At 60.9% G+C, this 18,151-nt stretch overlaps 3 protein-coding genes across 7 annotated transcripts in view; all 3 read right to left on the reverse strand.

Annotated features, from left to right (window-relative positions):
* Positions 1–18,151, reverse strand: part of LOC118497666 (carcinoembryonic antigen-related cell adhesion molecule 21-like) — an 834,765-nt gene that overhangs the window by 652,224 nt on the left and 164,390 nt on the right. The window lies entirely within an intron of this gene.
* LOC118497667 (carcinoembryonic antigen-related cell adhesion molecule 1-like) overlaps positions 1–18,151 on the reverse strand; it is a 746,496-nt gene that overhangs the window by 647,029 nt on the left and 81,316 nt on the right. The gene's annotated exons all lie outside the window — the stretch shown is intronic.
* Positions 66–18,116, reverse strand: ARHGEF1 (Rho guanine nucleotide exchange factor 1). 5 transcript variants are annotated; one of them, XM_036012817.1, is made up of 31 exons: positions 17,990–18,116; positions 13,804–13,849; positions 13,632–13,715; positions 13,035–13,148; positions 11,152–11,250; positions 10,864–10,906; positions 10,385–10,631; positions 9,962–9,991; positions 9,611–9,710; positions 9,368–9,467; positions 9,248–9,283; positions 8,882–9,019; positions 7,838–7,943; positions 7,232–7,243; positions 6,460–6,627; positions 6,002–6,147; positions 4,504–4,650; positions 4,178–4,260; positions 3,912–4,037; positions 3,683–3,797; positions 3,483–3,583; positions 3,179–3,256; positions 2,906–2,981; positions 2,644–2,811; positions 2,074–2,161; positions 1,860–1,946; positions 1,490–1,560; positions 1,317–1,403; positions 811–974; positions 621–723; positions 66–363 (listed from the first exon to the last, which is right to left on the reverse strand). In XM_036012817.1, the coding sequence occupies exons 2-30, from the start codon at positions 13,834–13,836 to the stop codon at positions 640–642; spliced, it is 2,931 nt and encodes a 976-aa protein (XP_035868710.1). In that variant the 5' UTR covers positions 13,837–13,849; positions 17,990–18,116; the 3' UTR covers positions 66–363; positions 621–639. The 5 variants fall into 5 exon arrangements, with proteins under 5 accessions (XP_035868710.1, XP_035868711.1, XP_035868708.1 ...); XM_036012818.1 differs by lacking the exon at positions 17,990–18,116 and adding an exon at positions 15,536–15,550; XM_036012815.1 differs by lacking the exon at positions 17,990–18,116 and adding an exon at positions 15,362–15,390.

Here is an 18,151-nt window from a genome sequence, read left to right on the forward strand (position 1 = left end):
CGCCCTGCCCTCACAACGCAGCCTCTCTCTCCTTAGATAATATATATTAAAAAATAAACCTCCAATTCAGGGTACAAAAAGAGAGCGAAGGCACTTGGGGGCGGGAGGTGGTGGTGGGGTGGTCCCCCAGGCAATACTGAGACAGCCCAGGAATGGGGGTTGCTGTGGTGCCCTGGGAACAAAGTCCTGAGCCCCCCAAGCAGAAGGCCAGCGGCAGGCTGGACGGAGGCAGTGGTCCCAGGGGGCCCCCAGACATGGCCCCGAAGCCTGGCCCCCTCTCCTTGGGCCCTTGGGGTGGCAGATGCTGTGGCAGCTGTGCAGTGCGGGTGGGTTGTCCTCACATCCTCTCCATCTTGCAGAGGCCTGGGGAGATGCAGGAGAAGAAGGGAGACAGGGAGAGAGATGGAGGGGAGGGAAAAACGGGGGGAAAGCAGAGGGTGGGGAGAAAAACACACAAAAAAATTCCTAGAGAAACAGAAACGGGCAGAGATAGGGAGGGACAGAGAGAAGGGAGGTGGACTGGGGAGACTCAGGAAGGTGAAGACAGGAGGGGAGACACGGATGGGGCTGTGACTCTGGCCCCTCCCCACTCTGGGCAGCACTGGGGGCCCCCCACCTACCTGTCCGGGGCAGGGAGCCTCAGGTGCAGCCCGGCTGTGAGACAGTGTTCTCCCCAAGCTGAGACAGGACGAGTCGCAGGCGACAAAACTCCTCCTCCACCTCCTGGGTGGGGGGACACCGTGAGATGAGAAGGGTCCTCTGCTCAGTCAGCCCCGCCCTCCTCCCCTGCCTGGCCCCGGCCCCCCCCACCTCCAGCTGTTTAATGGTCTCCTCCAGGCTGAGTAGCTCCTCTCGGATCTCCTGGGTCTGTGTGGGGCTCCGGGGGCCACCCCCTGGGACTCCATCCCCTTCAGGGGGAGGCCCTGCCCCGCTGTCTTCCTCTGAGGGGACCAGGAGCTGCTTCAGGGACAACACTGGCCAGGGACAAGAGGACAGTCAGAGGTGGGGCTGGGGCTGGGCTGTGGGATCAGACGGGGACAGGTGAGGGGCCTGTGGGTAGATGTGAGGGTGGACACCAGGCTGGGCTGAGCTTGGGGTTAGCCAGGCCTGCAGATGGGGCCGGGGTGTGAAAGGAAGTGCAGAGTTGGGGGCTGGGTCCAAGGAGACCGAACTGAAGGTCCAGGGAGGGGCCAAAGTAGCAGCAGCAGAGAGGCTGGGGGTTGTGCGAGCAGCTAGCTGGGGCATGGCTGGGTGTGAGGCGAGCTGGAAAGCACCAGTGTGGGCTGCGGCGGCCCTGTCAGGGGCGGGGTGGCTACCTTTCTGAAGGGCTTTGGCAGCGAGCTGGCCCTCGGGGCCGGGTCTGCAGAAGGGCAGGAGGGTGCTGAGGGTTCTCTCGATCCGACCTGGGTGGAGAGCAGGATAGGTGGTCAGACCCTGCCCAGCTCCCTGTGGACACCCCTGCCCCCACTTGAGGTCCATCCAGGCTCACCGTCAGCTGGGGACATCTCTCGGCTGCCACCGTTGCCATTCTCAGAGCTGCTGAGCAGGGGTTCTCGGGTGCTGGGGGGCAGGAGTGCAGGGTGACTGCCACACCCCTGACCCCAGGGGGTGGGGGGAGCAGGGGCAGGGAGACACAGAGCTGGAGGCGGGGAGGTGGGGATGTCTGGAGACAGGGAGAGAGGTCCAGGCTGGGAGACAGGGAGACAGAGAAGCCTGGCCAATAAAAGACAGGCCTAAGGAGGGGAGAGGTCGGCCATGGTGGGGCGGCCCACGCAGACACGCACACGGAGACAGGGAGGGACACGTAAGGAAGCCGGGCCCAGACCCCAGCCCTCTGGTTCCCGCCCTGACCCCCTCACCTGCTGGGGCTGGGCCGGGGTTTGGGGCGGGAGGCCGGGGCCGGGACCTTCAGGGATCCAGCGGTCTCAGTGATGAGGTTGCACCAGCTGTCAAGACAGGCCAGCTCCTGGGCACTCAGAGCCTCAGATGTTCTGCCAGGGCCTCCCCTCTCCTCCTCTCCCCAGGGACCTGGCCCTTGTCCCCCACCTGTTCACAGAACCCAGACCCCCTTACTTCTTCCTCTCCGACACAGTCTGTGCCACCAGCTCGTATATCTGGGCCTCCTGGTCCCACGTAAAAATGACATAGAAGGCTTTGTGATCTGCAAGGGAAGGGAGAGGCAGGGCTCAGAGCCAGGGTGCCCCCCCCCACCCCATGATGGCAGATCCCTCAGGGCTGCCCAGACTTAATCCCCCCTCCTATGTCTTTAATACCCACCCCCCAGGGGCACTTCTCATGCCTCCAACCAGCTAATGCATCTCCACCGCCACGGCCCTGGGGCAGCTCCTTGGCAACTTGTGTGCAAATTCCTTCTCACTGGGCTCCCAGCTCCCCCCTGTGCCCTAAATCCCCAAGTGGCAGCCAGGTGTCTTCAAAATAGCAGGCAGAACTGGCTGCTCCTTTGTGCAGACACCTGGGGCAGTTTCCCGTCTCACTTAACAAACCTGCAACCCAGCCTAGGCCCTGGCCCCACCCAGCTCTCAGGCCTCCCTTCCCCAGAATGCCAGTGAGTTCCCGGCTCTCTGCAGGGTCCCTGCCCACTCCCTGGGCAGCCATGCCTTGAGTCACGGGGCCAGGCCTCACCGGTGGCCACCTCCCGGGTCATGGCAGAGGTGAGCCGCAGCACCGGCCGCAGCATGGTCTTGCCGTCCGGCGTGGGCGTCAGTGTCCGGCTGTGCGACTTGAGCAGCAGCCGGTCGTCCTGGCGCTGGAGCAGCAGCAGCAGGTCGTCCAGCAGCAGCACGTGGACCTCTGCAGGGGCAAGTGGTGGGGCCATGCTCAGCGCCCCCCACCGGAGCTCCCACCCCCAGCCCCCAAGGGCCCTGCTCCATGCCCTGGGGCTCACCTACGGCCTTGTCCTTCGTCACCCGCCACGTCAGTGGGCCCTCGTGGACCAGTTTCCTCTTGGTGATGTCCAGGTTCTGCAGGCGGGAGGGAGTGGCGGTCGGCACAGGCCAGGGCAGGACAGGGGAGGGTGAAGATGGCCACGGGGCTGGGTAGCGCAGTCGGGGGTCAGGATGGGCGCTGGTGGCAGTGGGAGGGATCAAAGCTAAGGGGCCTCTCTGGCTCCCTGGGTGCATTATCAGAAAATTTCCCGGCCAAGGGCAAGCGGGGTCACCTTGAACTCGCTCAGCATGGGGTCACTGCTCTGCTTCAGGTGGGACAAGTCCAGGCGTCTCTGATAATCCTTAAGCCGCTGGAGCAGGGAACAGAGTGTCTCAGGTACAAGCCAAGAGCTGGGGCCACCCCACGGGGACCCCTAGGGGTTAAGCCCAGGGCAAGGCCTGACCTCCAGTGACCCTGAGAGGGAGGAGCTAAGGATCCAGGTAATCCCTGGACAAGCAGTGACTCCTCAGGGTCAAGCCGAAGAGCAGGCCTAACCTCAGAGCAGAAGTGGCCTGAGATGGCAAAGCCAGGCTCACCAGCAGGTCCTCCATGTCCCGCACGGCCTGGTTGACGTGGTGCAGAATCTCCCGGCAGCACTCGGCCGCCTGCTCCACTTTCTCCCGCTCCGCAGGCTCTTCTGTGGGCGAGGGAGGGACCGGCCCGTAAGCCCCAAGCCTGGAGGTGCTGGTGCCCGCCCGGATGGGGATCTGGGGCCCAGCGGGGGGCTAGGCGGTACCTGTGTTCTGCCCGATGCTCTGCAGGAGCAGGGGGTACTTGGTCAGCCGCTGCATCTCCGTGGGGATCATATCCTTCAGCTGCAGGCGGCGGCACCGTGGGCGGCTCTCGGCCTCCTAAGGGGACGGCGGTGCTGAGGTGGCCCACACTTGGAGCTCCCCTCTCAGGCAGGGACACCAGCCCCTCCTCCCTGGGACTCTGGCCCAGACCCCCAGCCGCACCCAGCTGACCTGCACGAAGGCACAGAAACGAGGCTCCCTGCGCTGCTTGGCTTTGAGCTGCTCTAAGGCAAATGACTGGCGGCTGCAGAAGCGGGAGGAGATTTTCTGGAACCAGTGGCCCTCAGCACCATCAAACTACAGTGAGATTCAGGCCAGGGGGTGTCTCAGGTGGGACATGGAAGCCCAGGGAAGAGGACAGGGCTTGGGGCCCAGATCCCCGGCTTCCAGGTCCCTGGCTGGGAGGAGGGGGCGGGGGCTGGGCTGCGCGCCCTCACCCGGGCCAGCAGCACATCTCCGATCTCCTCAATGACGTAGCCGCTCTCCTGCCTCCGCTTCATCAGGCGGTCCAGAAACAGGGCTGCCGGGAGAGGTGAGAATAGCAGGTGCTGTCGGACCGCAAGGGGGAGGAGCTGGCGGGGGCGGGGCTGCAGGTGTGTCTGTCTGACACTTGGGGCCAGGGGACTGTCCCCCCGGAATGTGAGCTCTGGGGGTCCAGGGTGCGGTGCTCAAGGAGAACACACCAGACCGCAAGTCCAGCTGCCGAGGCCTCAAAGGAGGGGGCGGGCGGTCGGGGCGCGTGGGGCTGCGGCCCTGCACTCACAGTGCACCTCGATGAGCTCGTCCAGGCTGGGGAAGATGTTCTGCAGCTCCTCTGGGGGGAAGAAGCCCCCGTTGGCCATGGGCTGGTAGAAAAGGTCTTGCAGCACCCGCAGCATGCGCACGTGGGCCGCCTCCGTCACCAGCAGCTCTGCGGGGGCCAGAGGAAAGAAGCACGGTTGGGGTGCCGCCTACGGGGGGCAGTCTCAGAGGCAGGCAGACTCAGGGGTAAGAAAGGGACAGGACAGGGGCAACTCTCTGGGTGGAAGGCAGCCACTGAGGATTCGGGGACCCACTGCCTCTCCTTCCCAGCGGTGGCAGCCAGCCAGGGCGACCAGCATGTCCCAGTCTGCACAGCACGTGGGGTTTTCAGAACCACGTCCTGGGCAAACCAGGGTGACTTGGCTGCCCCGCGGCCAGCAGGCCTACAGTGGCACAAGTCTGACTGCCCAGCGAGCGAATCAGCCCGGGGTCCGGGAGGAGGGCTCGCTCTGCACACAGGGTGGGGGGCGGGGGGAGGACAGGCTCAGGGCCTGGGGCCCCACAGGATACCTGCCCAGGCCCCAAGGGCCCCGGCGGTCCCTGGAGACCAAGCACACGGCTTTGTGTGTGAGGTGTGTTTTTCTGCTGTCCGATGTGGTGGCCACCAGCCACATACAGCTCCTCAAATATGAATTAAAATGGAATGGAACACAAAATCCAGTTCTCAGTTGTACTCGCCACAGCTCGAGTGCTCACCAGCCCTTACGTGGCCGGTGGTCATTGTGTTGGACAGCGCAAATATCCACACTTCCATCATTCCAGAAAGTTCTGAGAGCAATGCTTATGTTTTGATTACATGCTTTAGAAGGATCTGTGACCTAAAAAGCCTTCACCTGCTGCTCCCAAAACTGAGTGAGTACCTCCTCTAAGTAAAACTTCCAAAAGCATCTTTTTTGCCAAATTCCCTTCACACGCACAATTCAAAATCACAGAAGAGAATCACAACAAAGATGATGCTCCCATCGTCTCTGCGCCAGAAGCAAGCATACCAACCTACTGATGCTCCCCCCAACTCCTCCCCGGGGCGCCCCCGCCTGCCCCCCAGGCAGATAGGGTCGCAGCAGTGACAGCAGCCGCTCCGGCTCTGTGCCCAACACCGTGCCAAGTGCTTCCCGTGAGTCATCTCGTCATCTCGCTGTCACAGCAGCCCTGGCAGAGAGGAACCCCCACTGCCCACGCTTCACAAACAGGAGAGGCGGGCCTCTGCTGGAACGCAGCGCTCTCAGCGTCAGCACGGCGGGCACCACCGGGCATTCTTGGGGAGTGTCACTGTGCCTGCAGCACGCCTGGTCCCCCGAGTGACCGTGCGACAATGCACGCGATAAACAGCCCTCTGCCTTCAGGTTCTGCCTGTTGTTTGTAAGTGACACCCAGACGGGCATCTCCCTGCATCCATCTCTGTCTTTGCCAGAGCTGGAGCGTGTCCTTGGATCACAGTGCGCTGGAGGGGTGGCACTTACCGCTAATGACCTCCTGCCGCTTAACCTGGCTCTTGGGCAGGCTGTGCAGGGTGTCTGGGGGGATGAGCTCCCGCCAGCCGGGGGGCTCCTCTGGTTCCAGCTCTACTCCAGACCGGACTGGCTCCCCCTCCTCTCCAGGCTCGGGGCTGTGGGGCAAAGGCCTTGTTAAGGCCCTGGCTTCGGGTGTCCCAGAGAGGAGACTTTGACTCCTAGTGCCCAACATCCCCACCCCATGCCTTTGGCATTCCGTGCTCCCAGGGTGGCCCATGGTGCAGACCAGCCCCCAGATTTTTAGAAAGAACTGTCCTACCCTCTCCTGGGATCACTGTAGGCCTTCAGTGACCTCAGCATCCGATACCCAGGTCCCTGTGACTCTGGCAGCAACCCTCCACCCACCGTCTTCCCTGACTCTCCAGCTGACTCAGTGGGTTGGGGGGTGGGGTGTTGGAGTGACGTACGTGGCTCGTCGGGCAGGGCCAAGCACGGCCGTGGCGGAGCTGGGGTTCATGTCCACGTCGCTCCGGGAGCGGCCCCCACCCCGGCCCTTAGCCCCGAGGCTGCCCCGGGAAGGCCGGCGGCGGTCACTCACCCGCAGGCTCTCCGAGCGCCCCAGACGCCCCGAAAGCCTGGACCCAAGGCCAAGGACAGAGTCAGGCAGAGGCCAGGACAAGGACAGAGACAAGGAAAGACCAGGACAGGAAGAGATGGGGAGGGACAAGAACAGGTACAGACCACAACAGGGACAGATGGGGCGAGACCAGGACACGGAGAGACAAAGAGAAACCAGGACAGGGAGAGATGGGGACAGGGACAGGCCAGGACAGGGACAGACCAGGACAGGGACAGGCCAGGACAGGGACAGACCAGGACAGGGATCAAACATGCAACAGAAGAGAGGAGAGAGTCAGGAGCAGTGGGATTTAGGGGTGCTGGGGCAGTACGGGGTGGTCAGGAGGGATGCTGACATTTGGTGGGGGAGGGGAGGGGAACCCAGTGGGGGGCACAGGGGACTGACCCCTCCCTTCCCTGAGGCAGGGGCTGGGGGCAGAGCCAGGAGTTGGGGGTGGGAAAAGGGGGACTTTAATACTTAGCTCTTTGGCTGGGAGGGTGATGTCCCCACCCACCCCTCTCAGGGGTGAAGGGGAGTGGGTGGCCCATGGGGAGAGGGGAGGGGCTGGGAGAAATGGGGGAGGGGCTAGCCCTCCCCCCACCCAGGGCCCAAGCACCCACCTCTTCCACCTTCTGGGGAGAGAGGGGCACAGGGTCAGAGGTGGACCCAGATGGAACCCAACTCACCTCCCCCACCCACCAATGGTCCCCAAAGCAGCAGCACAAAGACTGGCAGGGGGCAGAGCCTGCCCCCCAACTCTGAGGGGGACAGGGCCCCCAGGCACGGAGCACAGAGGACTCAGGGACTGAGGGAAGGGGTACCAGGAGGCAGGAGCAAGGCAGCTGGGCTGAGGCTTAAAAGAGAGGAGGGGGTGAGAAAAGTGAAGGGGTGGAAAGTGGGGCAGGAGTTGAGGGAGGAAGGGCAGGGTGGGAAGGGGAGAAGAGGGGGAGGAACAGAGGCAGATGAAAGGGGAGAGAAGGGAGAGGAGGAGAAATAACTGTGAAATGAAAGAAGAAGGGGAAAAGAGGGAGGAAAATGGAATGAGAGAGGAGATGTCAAAAGAAAAAGGGGAAGGAGAGGAAAGAGGGAGAAGACGGAAGGGGGGCAGGCGGCGTGGAGAGGGCTTGGAGAGCGCAGGTGCAGACGGCAGCGAACCCGGCTCGCATCCTCCCAGCCCCTGTGCCTGCACTCTGCCCCGCCCCACCCCCTGACCCCCGCCTGGGCACCTCTCTGTATCAGGACCCTCCTCAGTGCTGTCCAGGGGCGCAGGGGGCTCCAGGCTGGCCGGACCCTGTGGCGGTGGGTCCCCCAGCTCTGGCGAGGCATCCACACCTGTGGGAGCAGCAGGGGGATCAGGGCTGGCTGGGAGGCCCTTCGGCATCGAGACCCCACAATGGGGGTCTCAGTTTCCTCTGCCATGGAGTGAGGGCTGAGGGACCAGCCAGCCAGTGCCCGGCAAACACCAGGTGGCTGCTCTGTATTTCCATGGGGGATGGACAGAGGGAAAGACCTCTGAAAACACAGCCGTGGACAGCTGGGGCCCACAGAACTGGTGGGGAGGCTGGATGCTCTGCTCATTGCTTCCACATCTACCTGTTCTCCCCACCCCTCAACCAGGGCTTTCACGGAGACAATATACCCCATTTAGACAAGAGGAGACAGGTTCAGAGGGGGAGTAACTGCCAAGACACAATTCAAGTAAACTGAAGGGCTAGGATTTGAACCTGAGCCCTTCCTGGCTGTCTGAGGTCCCAGGGGCTGAGGGCCACATATGGATGGTGAGAAATGAAGTCAATGGGGTCAGCAGGCTCACCATCTAAGGCAGAGGTCCCCAAACCCCAGCCGCGGACCAGTCCTGGTCAGTGGCCTGTGAAGAACTGGGCTGCACAGCAGGAGGAGAGCAGCGAGGCTAGCTATCAAAGTCCGGCTCCCAGCCCCCCCCCCCCCCCCTCACTCCCCACTGCCCCCTTCCCTGGGTCTGTGAACTGGTCCCTGGAGCCAAAAAGGTAGGGAACCAATGAAAGGGGGCTGATTGGCAAGGTACTCAGAGGTTTCTGGGAAATGAAGCCATGGGGGTGATGGGAAATGTAGTCCAAGGAGGTGGGAAACACATCACCAGGGTGGAGGTCAAAGCCTGGGAGGAAAGTTGTGGAAAGGGTAAACTGAGGGAAGGGGTGGTTTTTATTAATAACACAGGTGACCAGGAGCAAGGAGGAACATTCGGGGAGAACCAGGGGGCGGTCTCACCATGGGGACCAGGAAAGTCTCACCTGGCTCGCGGTCAGGACTGTCTCCGGGCAGAGGTTGCAGAGAAATTCCAGGGGTGTCCTGCCCAGGGGCTCCAACATTCCGGTCCCGGGAGGGCACCCCCAGGCCTCCCTTCCGTTCTGCGAGGCCTGGCTTCTCCGCTGGAGAGACGTTGAGGGAGAAAGGAGGAAATGAGAGTCCAGTGAATCTAATCCACAGCGGTCTGGGGGGTCTGAGACGCTGCGCTCCAGCTCTGTCCTTTCCATCATCTCGGAGACCCCTCCTCCTCCAGTCCCAGGAGGCCAGCCCCCAGCCCCTCCTCCCTCAGACCCAAGAGACCCCTTCCTCTGAGGTTCCCAGGATGGATGCTCTGGCTTTGGGACCATTACCATCAGGCTCCACTTTGAGGTGCCGAAAATCTGGGGCTGAAACGAGACATGGGACCAACGGGACTGTGAGGTGGGGGTGGTGGGGGGGGAGTCAGGGCAGGCCGAGGCTGGGCACCTCACCCTGGGGCTCTCCCCGGTTCCTGCGGGCGGCATCCAGGAAGCTGCTCAGTCCTTTCTTGGTCTTGGTCGTCGGCTCATCTGACCGTCGGTTCCCCATCACCTGTAAGAGGTCGGGGAGGCCAGAGGGGGATGCTATTTCTGAGCCACCAACACGGAGGAAAGGGACCCAGGGCTCAGAGGCACAAGGCTTCCCAGGGGGTCACTGGGGGGAAAAGGCCCAGGTTTGCACACTCAGGGAAGCACCTTTTTTCGGAAGAAATTCCTCCCTGACTTCTTGTCTCCGCTCTTGGTCCGCACCCCGAGGTGGCGCATGTACAGGCTGATGGCGTTGACCACAGCAGCACTGTGGGGAGGGGGACGGTAAGGACACCATACGTGGATGTGCACACTGCTCCTCCACAGCCTTCCCCTCCACACTCACTGCCCACCCCCACCCCACAGCCACTTCCTGCTGGGCGTCTGAGGAAAGGGGAGAGGGCTCCAGGAGACAGGACCAGAGACACTGCTCCACCGGGGACCCCACAACCCCAGTGCCTCCTCCCTGGGGCCCGGAGACTAAAGCGCCTGTCGGGCTGTCCTCTCTGCTTCCATCACCTCTTTTCTTCATCTGTAGAGATGGTATGTCTGTAAGGAAAAGACAAGTTTGCTAAGCCTGGGGTCCCTCATCCACCTAGCACAAATGTCCAGGTTGCTGTCCCTTTGAGACTGGGACAGAGAAGGGGCAGAAAGGGTGCTGCCGAAGCAATGGGAAGGAGGATCTTGGGAGGAAGATGGGCTCATCCTGGTGCATCAGACAGAAGTGTGAAGGACAGGACCCAAGCATCAGGCCCAAATACGAGCCTCGGACAGGCCTAGAAACTGGGGGAGACCTCAAAGCTGGAAAGGAAAGGTGAAAAACCAGATGCAGTAAAATGCCAGGGCTGTGGGACCCGGAAGTCAAGGGAAGATGCTAAGGAGTGAGCCGTGAGGCTGCAAGGGGGCAGGTGGCGCAGCCGAGGAGGGGCTGGCCCTACTCACTGCATCTCCTCCAAGTGGGTCAGCAGCCGCTCCGCCACGTGCCGTTCCCGGGCCTCAAAGCTGGCTCGGTCCCGCCCCACCCAGGTCTCCAGCTGGGCCAGCTCCTGCTCCCAGGGTGTCATGCCCATGAGCCGCTTGGAGCGGAAGTCCTCCAGCTGCCGGCTGACGGCCGCCTGCTGACTCTGCACCACCTCCTGCACAAACTGCCGCTGGATGTCCTCGGAGATGAGGTCAGGCCGCGTGCGGTCTGCAGGGATGGGGCACAGGCTGGGGCCAGTTTCCTGGGCCCTGGCTACCCTCCCACTCTTGGACTCCAACAGTCATGCCTCCCTGGGCTGCTCCACCATGGCCAGGAGGGAGGAAGGAATCTCCACTGACCAGGACCATGGGCATGTGGCCTCCCTCCCTGGGCCTCCTGGGATGCCTGACCCCTGCTAGAGACCTCTCCCACATCTCAAAGTCCCCTCTCTTCCCCTTACCAAGTTCAAAGGCAACTGAGGGAGGGACAGGCACCCGCAGAACCTGCTCAGGAAAGAGAACAGAGTGAAGGGGAGGACCCGGCAGTGATGTGACGGCAGCCTAAGTGCCCTGGGATGCTGGTCTGAGGGGAGGAGTGGCGGGAGGGGGCCAGGCTGGCCCAGGGGCCAGGGGCTCCCCAGGCCGGGCCACCCTTCACACTGCCCTCAGCAGGGTGGGTGTTAGGGGGGACAGGTGGCTCTCCAGGGCAAAGGCAGGGGGGACTAGGGCCCCTTGAAAGTGTCTCTCACCGCGGTCTTCTCCAGGAAGCTGTGGTAGAAGTCGAGGAAGGCCTTCTTGGCCTCTTTGGGGCCCAGGGAGCCCAGCATGTCTGCGTGCAGGCAGCAGAGCTGGGGGGACAGAGCATGGCCTGGTCTCCCTCTTGACCACCCAGACCGCACTTCCCCTTACAAAGCCTCAGGCTCAAATCCCGTAGGAAGTGTGCCCCCGACTACCACCCCCACACCCAGGCCCTGCCTCTCTCAAGGCCCCCCCCAGGGACACCGTGAGCAGCCGGTAAGTTTTCATCCCGTGGAATGGTTCTCTGTGGCTCTATCTCCTCCCTGCTGCTACCACCACCAGCTGCACAGGGATATACCAGACTTCTTCTAAACCCTTTGTATACATGAACCTGGTAGCTCATAGGGGCACCGCCATGCTATTTCACTGATGAGAAAACTGAGCTCGAGAAGCTCACTCAAGGTCACAAAGCTAGGAAGTGGCAAAGTTGGGCGTGGAATCCAGCCAGCCCATCTCTACCACACCCCACTGACTAGAAATCCCGTGAGGAACTCGAGGGTTAGTGCTGTGGGGGTGGGGATGCAGGCTCTGATTCACCTGTGTCCCACACAGAGCCCAGAGCACCGTGGGGGCTGGGTAAGTGGACAGGTGAACAAGGGGGGCTCATGCACTCATTCATCTAGCAGTTCCTGGGACTGCCTATGTGTCAGCCCTGTGCAGGGTGACGCTGGCAATACTGTGGGGACTCCGATCTGTCCTCACTCCTTGTGGGGGGGGGCTCTTGTCAGGTAAAGGTCGTGGTCTCAGTCTCAGTGTGCTAAGGACTCAGCCCAGTGGGGATGGGACTCTTTCTGCCCCTGTAGACACTTTCAACAAATCTGTCACCCCTACCCTGAAGCAAAAAAGCATGAAAGGCCATTGGGAAGCAGCCCAGGGGACCACAAGTATCCCCTAGCCAAGGAGGTGAGGGAGCAGCACGAGGACACCTCTCACAAGGCCATCTGGGTCACCTTGGCCAAGCCTCAGGCTCTACAACTGTGCCAGGACAGGGCAGTCAGCACCACGCCCGGGCGGAGTCCTGGAGCTCAAGCTCTAGAAGCCCCCCAGGCTCAGGTCTGCCACTTCTCTGGAGAGAAGGCAATTTCCTGCCGGTTTCTGAAGCTTCAGCGTCAGTCTACATGCCCTGCTTTCTGCACCCCCAGCTACACGGCCCAGCACCCTGACTGAACCCGCTCTTCGCCAGTGCTGGGTGGCACGGGTCTTCTGGGGGAGGGGACCCTTGTTCACAGAGCCTCTTCCCTCCTACATCACCTGCCGGGTTCTCTCGATTCCCAGGTACTTTGCCTGGCATGGCTCTGCCCTGGCAGCTCCCGGGTGTTTTCTGCCTGACAAAGGTTTCTGGGTCATGGATTATGTTCGTTCCCTCTGCCTTGCAGGTTGCCTGTGGTGGTGGCTTTTCCTGAATCAGGGCCTGCTGTGCCACCTAGATCTGAGGTGGCTAACGGATTCTCCCAGGCACCAGCCCTTAATGACTGACTGGTGGCACCTGCCAAGGCCATGGAGCGAGGGACTCGGTTTCCAGAGTCCGTGGGGAAGGGTGCTGTCGTGGATGGGTGACGCTGCTACAGGCACAGGAGGGGGTGGAGGCAGGGTTTCTGCAAGGGTCCTGGACTGTTGCTCTCTGCACAGCCCTGCTGGGTGTGCTCTCCCTGCCCACACTCGCTGTGCACTGTGACCTACAGGGGGCGCCTGCGATCTCTGCCTGGATCACACAGTGGTCCCTCTGGCTCTCCAATTCTAGATCTGCTTTTGGATCTGTTTTCTAGACCCTCCCAGTTCATCTGCACTGGCCTGATACATTGCCCACTGTGGCCTGGCCCAGCCCTGCCCTCACCAGGGGTCCGGGCTCGAACTGCAGGGCGACATGCTGCAGGAGGGCCATCAGGTGGGCCGGGCGCCGTTTCACCTGCTCCAGGCTCTGGAACTGGCTGTTCTGCTCTTCTGCGTTCTGGGGGGTGGGGATGGGGGTGAGACTGTGGAGAGCAGATGAGGGGCCTTGGGCTTGCCCTTTCCCCTTCCCTGGCATGCCCAGTGGAACCAAGCTGGGGGGCGGGGGTGATGATGGTGTCCATGCTGTGATGGTGGCATCGAGACAGGTGTCAGGAAGAAGGGAGAAGGCAATGTCATAATGAGAGATGATGAGGACAGAAGTTAGCAGAGATGGGATGGGGGTCTGTGCTGCAATGGGGTGCTGGCGGTAAAAACTGGGGCTGGAGTAAAAATGGTGGGAAGAGGAACGGGGTGGTGGGGTGAGGAAGGAGGGACCACGAAGAAAGGAGGAGAGAGAAAAGGGCAATGAGAGCACACAGTGGGGCAGCATCCAAGGACAGAGGACTGGATCTGCGGTGGGAGGGGACACTCAGGATGGGACTTGAGGGGCCGGGGCCCCAGGGAGCAGAGAACAGACGCTCTTCCACTCCATCCCCCTCACCGTCTCCAGCTCGTTCTCAAAATCCTCATCTTCAGCTCCAATGATGCTGACAGGCACCAGGCCAGGCCGGGGGGCCCCTGGGGCCTACAGAAGGGGAGGACTGGCTTCAGCCCACAGTGCTCCCCACTTCACAGACCCCCAGTCCTCTCACCCCTGGGCTCTCTCCACTCACCGCCCCTCGGGCCACGACGCTGTCTGCCTCCATGGGCTCCGCAGGGCTGGGGGAAGAGGAGGGGCCAAGGTTAGGGGATGGGAGGAGGTGGCACCGGGTGGTTACTCACAGATTCCTGGCCCAGGTGTGAAGGTGAGTAAACAGCCTTCCCCGATCTGGGCCTCCACAGTTCAATGGAGCCTCTGTGTGGCGACAAAGAGCCCTTCAGAGGCCAGCCAGGGCGGGGAGACCAAGGGCAGGGAGTCTTGGGGGAGAGGCTGGAGTCCCAGGAGCCCGGGTCCACGAGAACCTGGCCTTTTTGGGTCCTTAATGCAGGAGGGGTCTGGGGTTCAGACTCTGGGATCCAAGGGAGGAGAGGCTGGGGGCTTGGACTCCTGGGACTGAGGGAGGAGGGGCTGGGGGCTGGGCCCTAGGGAGGCAGGGCCTGCAGGCCAGCAGAATTGGGAAGGTTACAGGGGAGGTAGGAGGGGTAAAACTGGGGTGTGTGGGGGCTCTCCTCTGATCTGTGACAGGCTTGGGGCAGGATGTTGCTTCTGAACCCACCAGCCCCACTTCCTGTGACAGGAAATCACAATGGCAAGTCCTCCAACCCCCAATTCTCTCTACATAAGAAAATAAAACTCTGAACCCTCCTCCCTCAGGGACCAAGTGAACTTGGACCCACAAGTTCTTTCCCTTGGGATCTGATCTCTTTCTGGCTTCCAGTCCCAGAGAAATAAGGAACGGTCCTCAGACAGCTCATCCCCAAGGTGCGTCTGTCTCCCTCACCTGTCAGTCTCATTGGCTCTCCTTTCCCCAGCCAGCACTCGCTGGCTCTTTCCCTTGAATCTACCTCATCTTTGCCTCTCTTCTCCCTGTTTCCTCATTTTCTCTCGTCCTTCCTTCAGATCTGTCTCATTTCTCCCACTGTCTCTGCTGCCCCGCCCTCCTCCTCTTCTCCTTGGCCATCTCCACCCCATCCCTGCTTGTGTGCTCCCTGCCTTTCCCTCTGTCTCAGCCTGTTTTCCCACATTGGTTTTGTAGCCACTGTCCCTGCACCCCTCTCAGTTGCTGCCTCATTTCTCTCCCCTGTCATCTCTCTTAGAGTCTCCACTTTTCCATGTGTCTTCCCACCAATGTCTTCTGTGTCCTTAATGAGTCTGACTAATGCCACACAAGCCCATGTCAGGTGGGAAGAACTGTAGAAACAGGGGTGGGGTGGACCCGTGGGGGGTGCTCTCTCCCCCTGCACAGCCTAGGACTATTTGTAACTCTAGTCCCTTCTCCCACCTATGGGGTGGCCCACAGGCCATCTCCCTAGCACTCAATAAATGGCAGCTATGCTTTTGATCATGATCATTAAATGGTGAAGCTTCCTGGGGTGTCCAAATGCCACCCCATGAGTTCTCCCGGGCAGGCACCATTTTTATTCTTTTCCATAAAGGGTATCTGTCCAACATTCAAGCTGAGTAATTTAAGAGTTGAGCATTGTTAAATGTTCACATAAATAACATCGCAAACCAAGGCAGAAAATAGTAGTAGTTATTTATTATGAGAGCTAAACTTACACAGCACTTACAGGGTGCCAGGCATCGCTCTACAAGCTTCTCACATAGTAGCCCACTGAGCCCTTGCAAGCATAAGCACCCTGTGCTACTGTTATTCCCATCAGAGAGGGAAACCTTCACCAGGCTGTCAGCAGCAATTTCAGGGCTGGAAAACATGACCATGAACATGGAGAGGCCATGCTCACCCCACTTAGGAGTGGACAGGTTCAACAGAAGCAGGAAGATCCCAAAAGAGCACAGGAGTGGACACAGGTTATCTGAGCAAATGTGAGGCAGGCCCTGAAATCACACACTTGATGCATATTATCTCCTTCATTCCTCGTCACAGTAACATGAAGCAGTAACTAATACTTAACATGTGTTAAGTGTCACTAAGTAGGTGCCAGGCACAGCATTACTTCTTTATAAGTAGTAACTAATTTAATCCTCTCGGTGACCCCATGAGGTCATTGTTACTATTATCCCTACTTCACACAGGGGGAAACAAACACAGCCCACAGAGGACAGAACCAGGATTCAGACTCAGGCCATCTGAGCTCAGAGTTTGTGCATTTAACTACCAGAGCATGGGGAACCCAGCCTCAGGAAACTCAAGTCTGAACCAGGGCTGAGACACATCAGGTTTCCTTATGGGGTCTGGAAAAGTCAGGGATATGTGGGCCCTGTGGCCTGGGCAGGAGTGCTGCTCCACAGAGGGTTAGGGCTGAGGAAGGCTGGGTGTGGGGGACTGGCTGCTTAGGAGATGAGGGTGAGGGGCTGTCACAAAGGTTGAAGCTGTCAGATGGACCTGCAGGCAACTGACAAGGCCTGAAGTGCTCTGTGCATGGGGCTGACAGAGTCAGAGAGGTTTAGGGGTGGGGATCCTAGGGCAAAGCGGGCACTTGTGAGAGACAGTGTGGGCACCTGGGTTCTACGCAGGGCTCAGGGTCTATATAAAATACTGAATAGATGATCCTGGTCTCCAAGAACCTCTGGGAGCCTTAAAGAACCTAAAATACAGAGTAGTCAGTGTGAGTCTATACGGGGCCCAGATTCTATTTGACACACGGCGGGTCTACAGGGATCCGAAGGTCACACCTGATCATGAAACCACAGGAAAAGTAGCCAATCTAGGGGATGTCTGGAGACTTAAAAGGGGACCAAAATTCTATAGGGGCTTGTGGTGGTGCGTAGACCAGGATCTACAGGGCCCTGAATTCTAGGCGATATTACTAATCTATGGGGTCCCCACGTCTGTAAGGAGTTGGATCTCTACAAGCGGGTAGCAGAAACCTGGGGAGTCTGTAGTACCTTGTAATCTACTTAGAATGTGGCGGGTGTACACGAGCCCCCAAACCTACATGGGAAGTGGCGGGTCTACAGGGGCCCCAAATTCTACAGAAAACGTGGCTGGGTGCATTGCCAGGGATGCTGGAGCGGACGTGCGGAGTCAGGGTCTCACGCCCACCAGGGGCCGCGTACCTCACCTGCTCAGGGACCGAGAAGCCACCGCAGCTGCCAGAACCGAATCCTCAGCACGCCGGCTTCGAGGTGCCCCCCACCCCGGCCTCCAAGTCGCTCTAGCCGCTCCAGAGGCCGCCTTTGCTTGTAACTCCACTCCTCCCGCCAGCCGCTCTAGCCTGACTTCTGCCCTGTGACTCTACTCCTCCTGTCGGCTGCTCTAGCGCTCCGCTGCGCCACGCTGGCCAGATGGGGCCGCTCTGGCCGTCTCGGAGGGCTGGCGTTTCCGTATCTCGACTGCTCCCGTCACTCCCCTGGGCCTCGCCCCCACGCCGGCGCGAGGTGCGGATAGTTTCAGACCGGGCTCAGTCGGAACTCTCAAGTCACCGGGCCTCTTAGTTCCACGCCCCATTCTGCCTCCCCAACTCGGGGACCAGTCGAATTCCCAACTCTCGTACATTTAGTTCTCTCCGTATTCCCACCCCCACCCCGGCCCACTTTCTGCTGGACTGGAAAGCAAAACCCCTGGGTTCCAGCGTACCTTTCCCTCCGACATGCGGCGTAATCTGGAATAAGCAATTGCTTTTTCCCGAGCCTCAGTCTTCCCATCTATGCAATGGGGGCAGATCGCCAGCTCTGTCCCCTACAACCCAGCTCCCAGGGTATAATTAATGGCCCAGAAAAAGAGATTTCCAAAACGCTTTCGAAAGTGCTCTGCGCCTTTCAGCTTCGCAGCGGCCTGCCGCGTTAACTGTCGTTTTTCCGCGCAGGTGGCCAAAGCACAGCAAGCGGGGCTGGAGGACGGCGCTTAGCAGAAAGCACCTGCGAGTTCGAATGCCAGCTCCACTCGGTCTCACGACGTGTGCGCCCTGGCACGGGTCGGTCCTGCCCCCGGGCCTCAGTTTCCCCACCCGTACAGAGCGAGTGGCCATCTGTCCTCCGCTGGACACTGGGAGGCCTCGCCCCCTGCTCCCCGCACTGGCACTCGGCAGGAATTCGTTCTCCTCCCCTCGCCCCTTTGACAGATGGGAAAACTGAGGCCGGGAGGGCGGCCGCGGGCTCCGGGTGTGTGTGTGGCGGGGGGAGGGGGGGGTGCCGGGGAGGTCCCTCCGCGGACGGCCGCGCCCCAGCCCCTCATCCTCCTCCCACTTCCCCGAGCGGCCGAGGGGAGGAGCCGGGCGGGGCCGCGGGCCGCGTACCTGGTGTCCGCGCGGGGAGGTGGCCGGCGGGGCGCCCGAGGTCGGGCTCGGCGATCCCGGCCCTGCGTCCCGGCTCCCGCTTCCTGGCTCTGGTGGGGCAGGAAGTCGGGGCGTTTTTCCGGAGGCCCCCGCCCCGCCGCCCCTCCCCGCTTCCTGCCCGCG

Source organism: Phyllostomus discolor, chromosome 12 (assembly GCF_004126475.2).
Source record: "Phyllostomus discolor isolate MPI-MPIP mPhyDis1 chromosome 12, mPhyDis1.pri.v3, whole genome shotgun sequence".
Lineage (NCBI taxonomy): Eukaryota > Metazoa > Chordata > Mammalia > Chiroptera > Phyllostomidae > Phyllostomus > Phyllostomus discolor.

Excerpts from the sequence above, each read along its gene's own strand:
- ARHGEF1 (XM_036012815.1), bottom strand. Across the intron at positions 9,468-9,610 it reads GGAATTTCTTCCGAAAAAAG|GTGATGGGGAACCGACGGTC; the intron begins GTGCTTCCCTGA and ends GACCTCTTACAG. Across the intron at positions 2,162-2,643 it reads GACCCGGGAGGTGGCCACCG|ATCACAAAGCCTTCTATGTC; the intron begins GTGAGGCCTGGC and ends CTTCCCTTGCAG.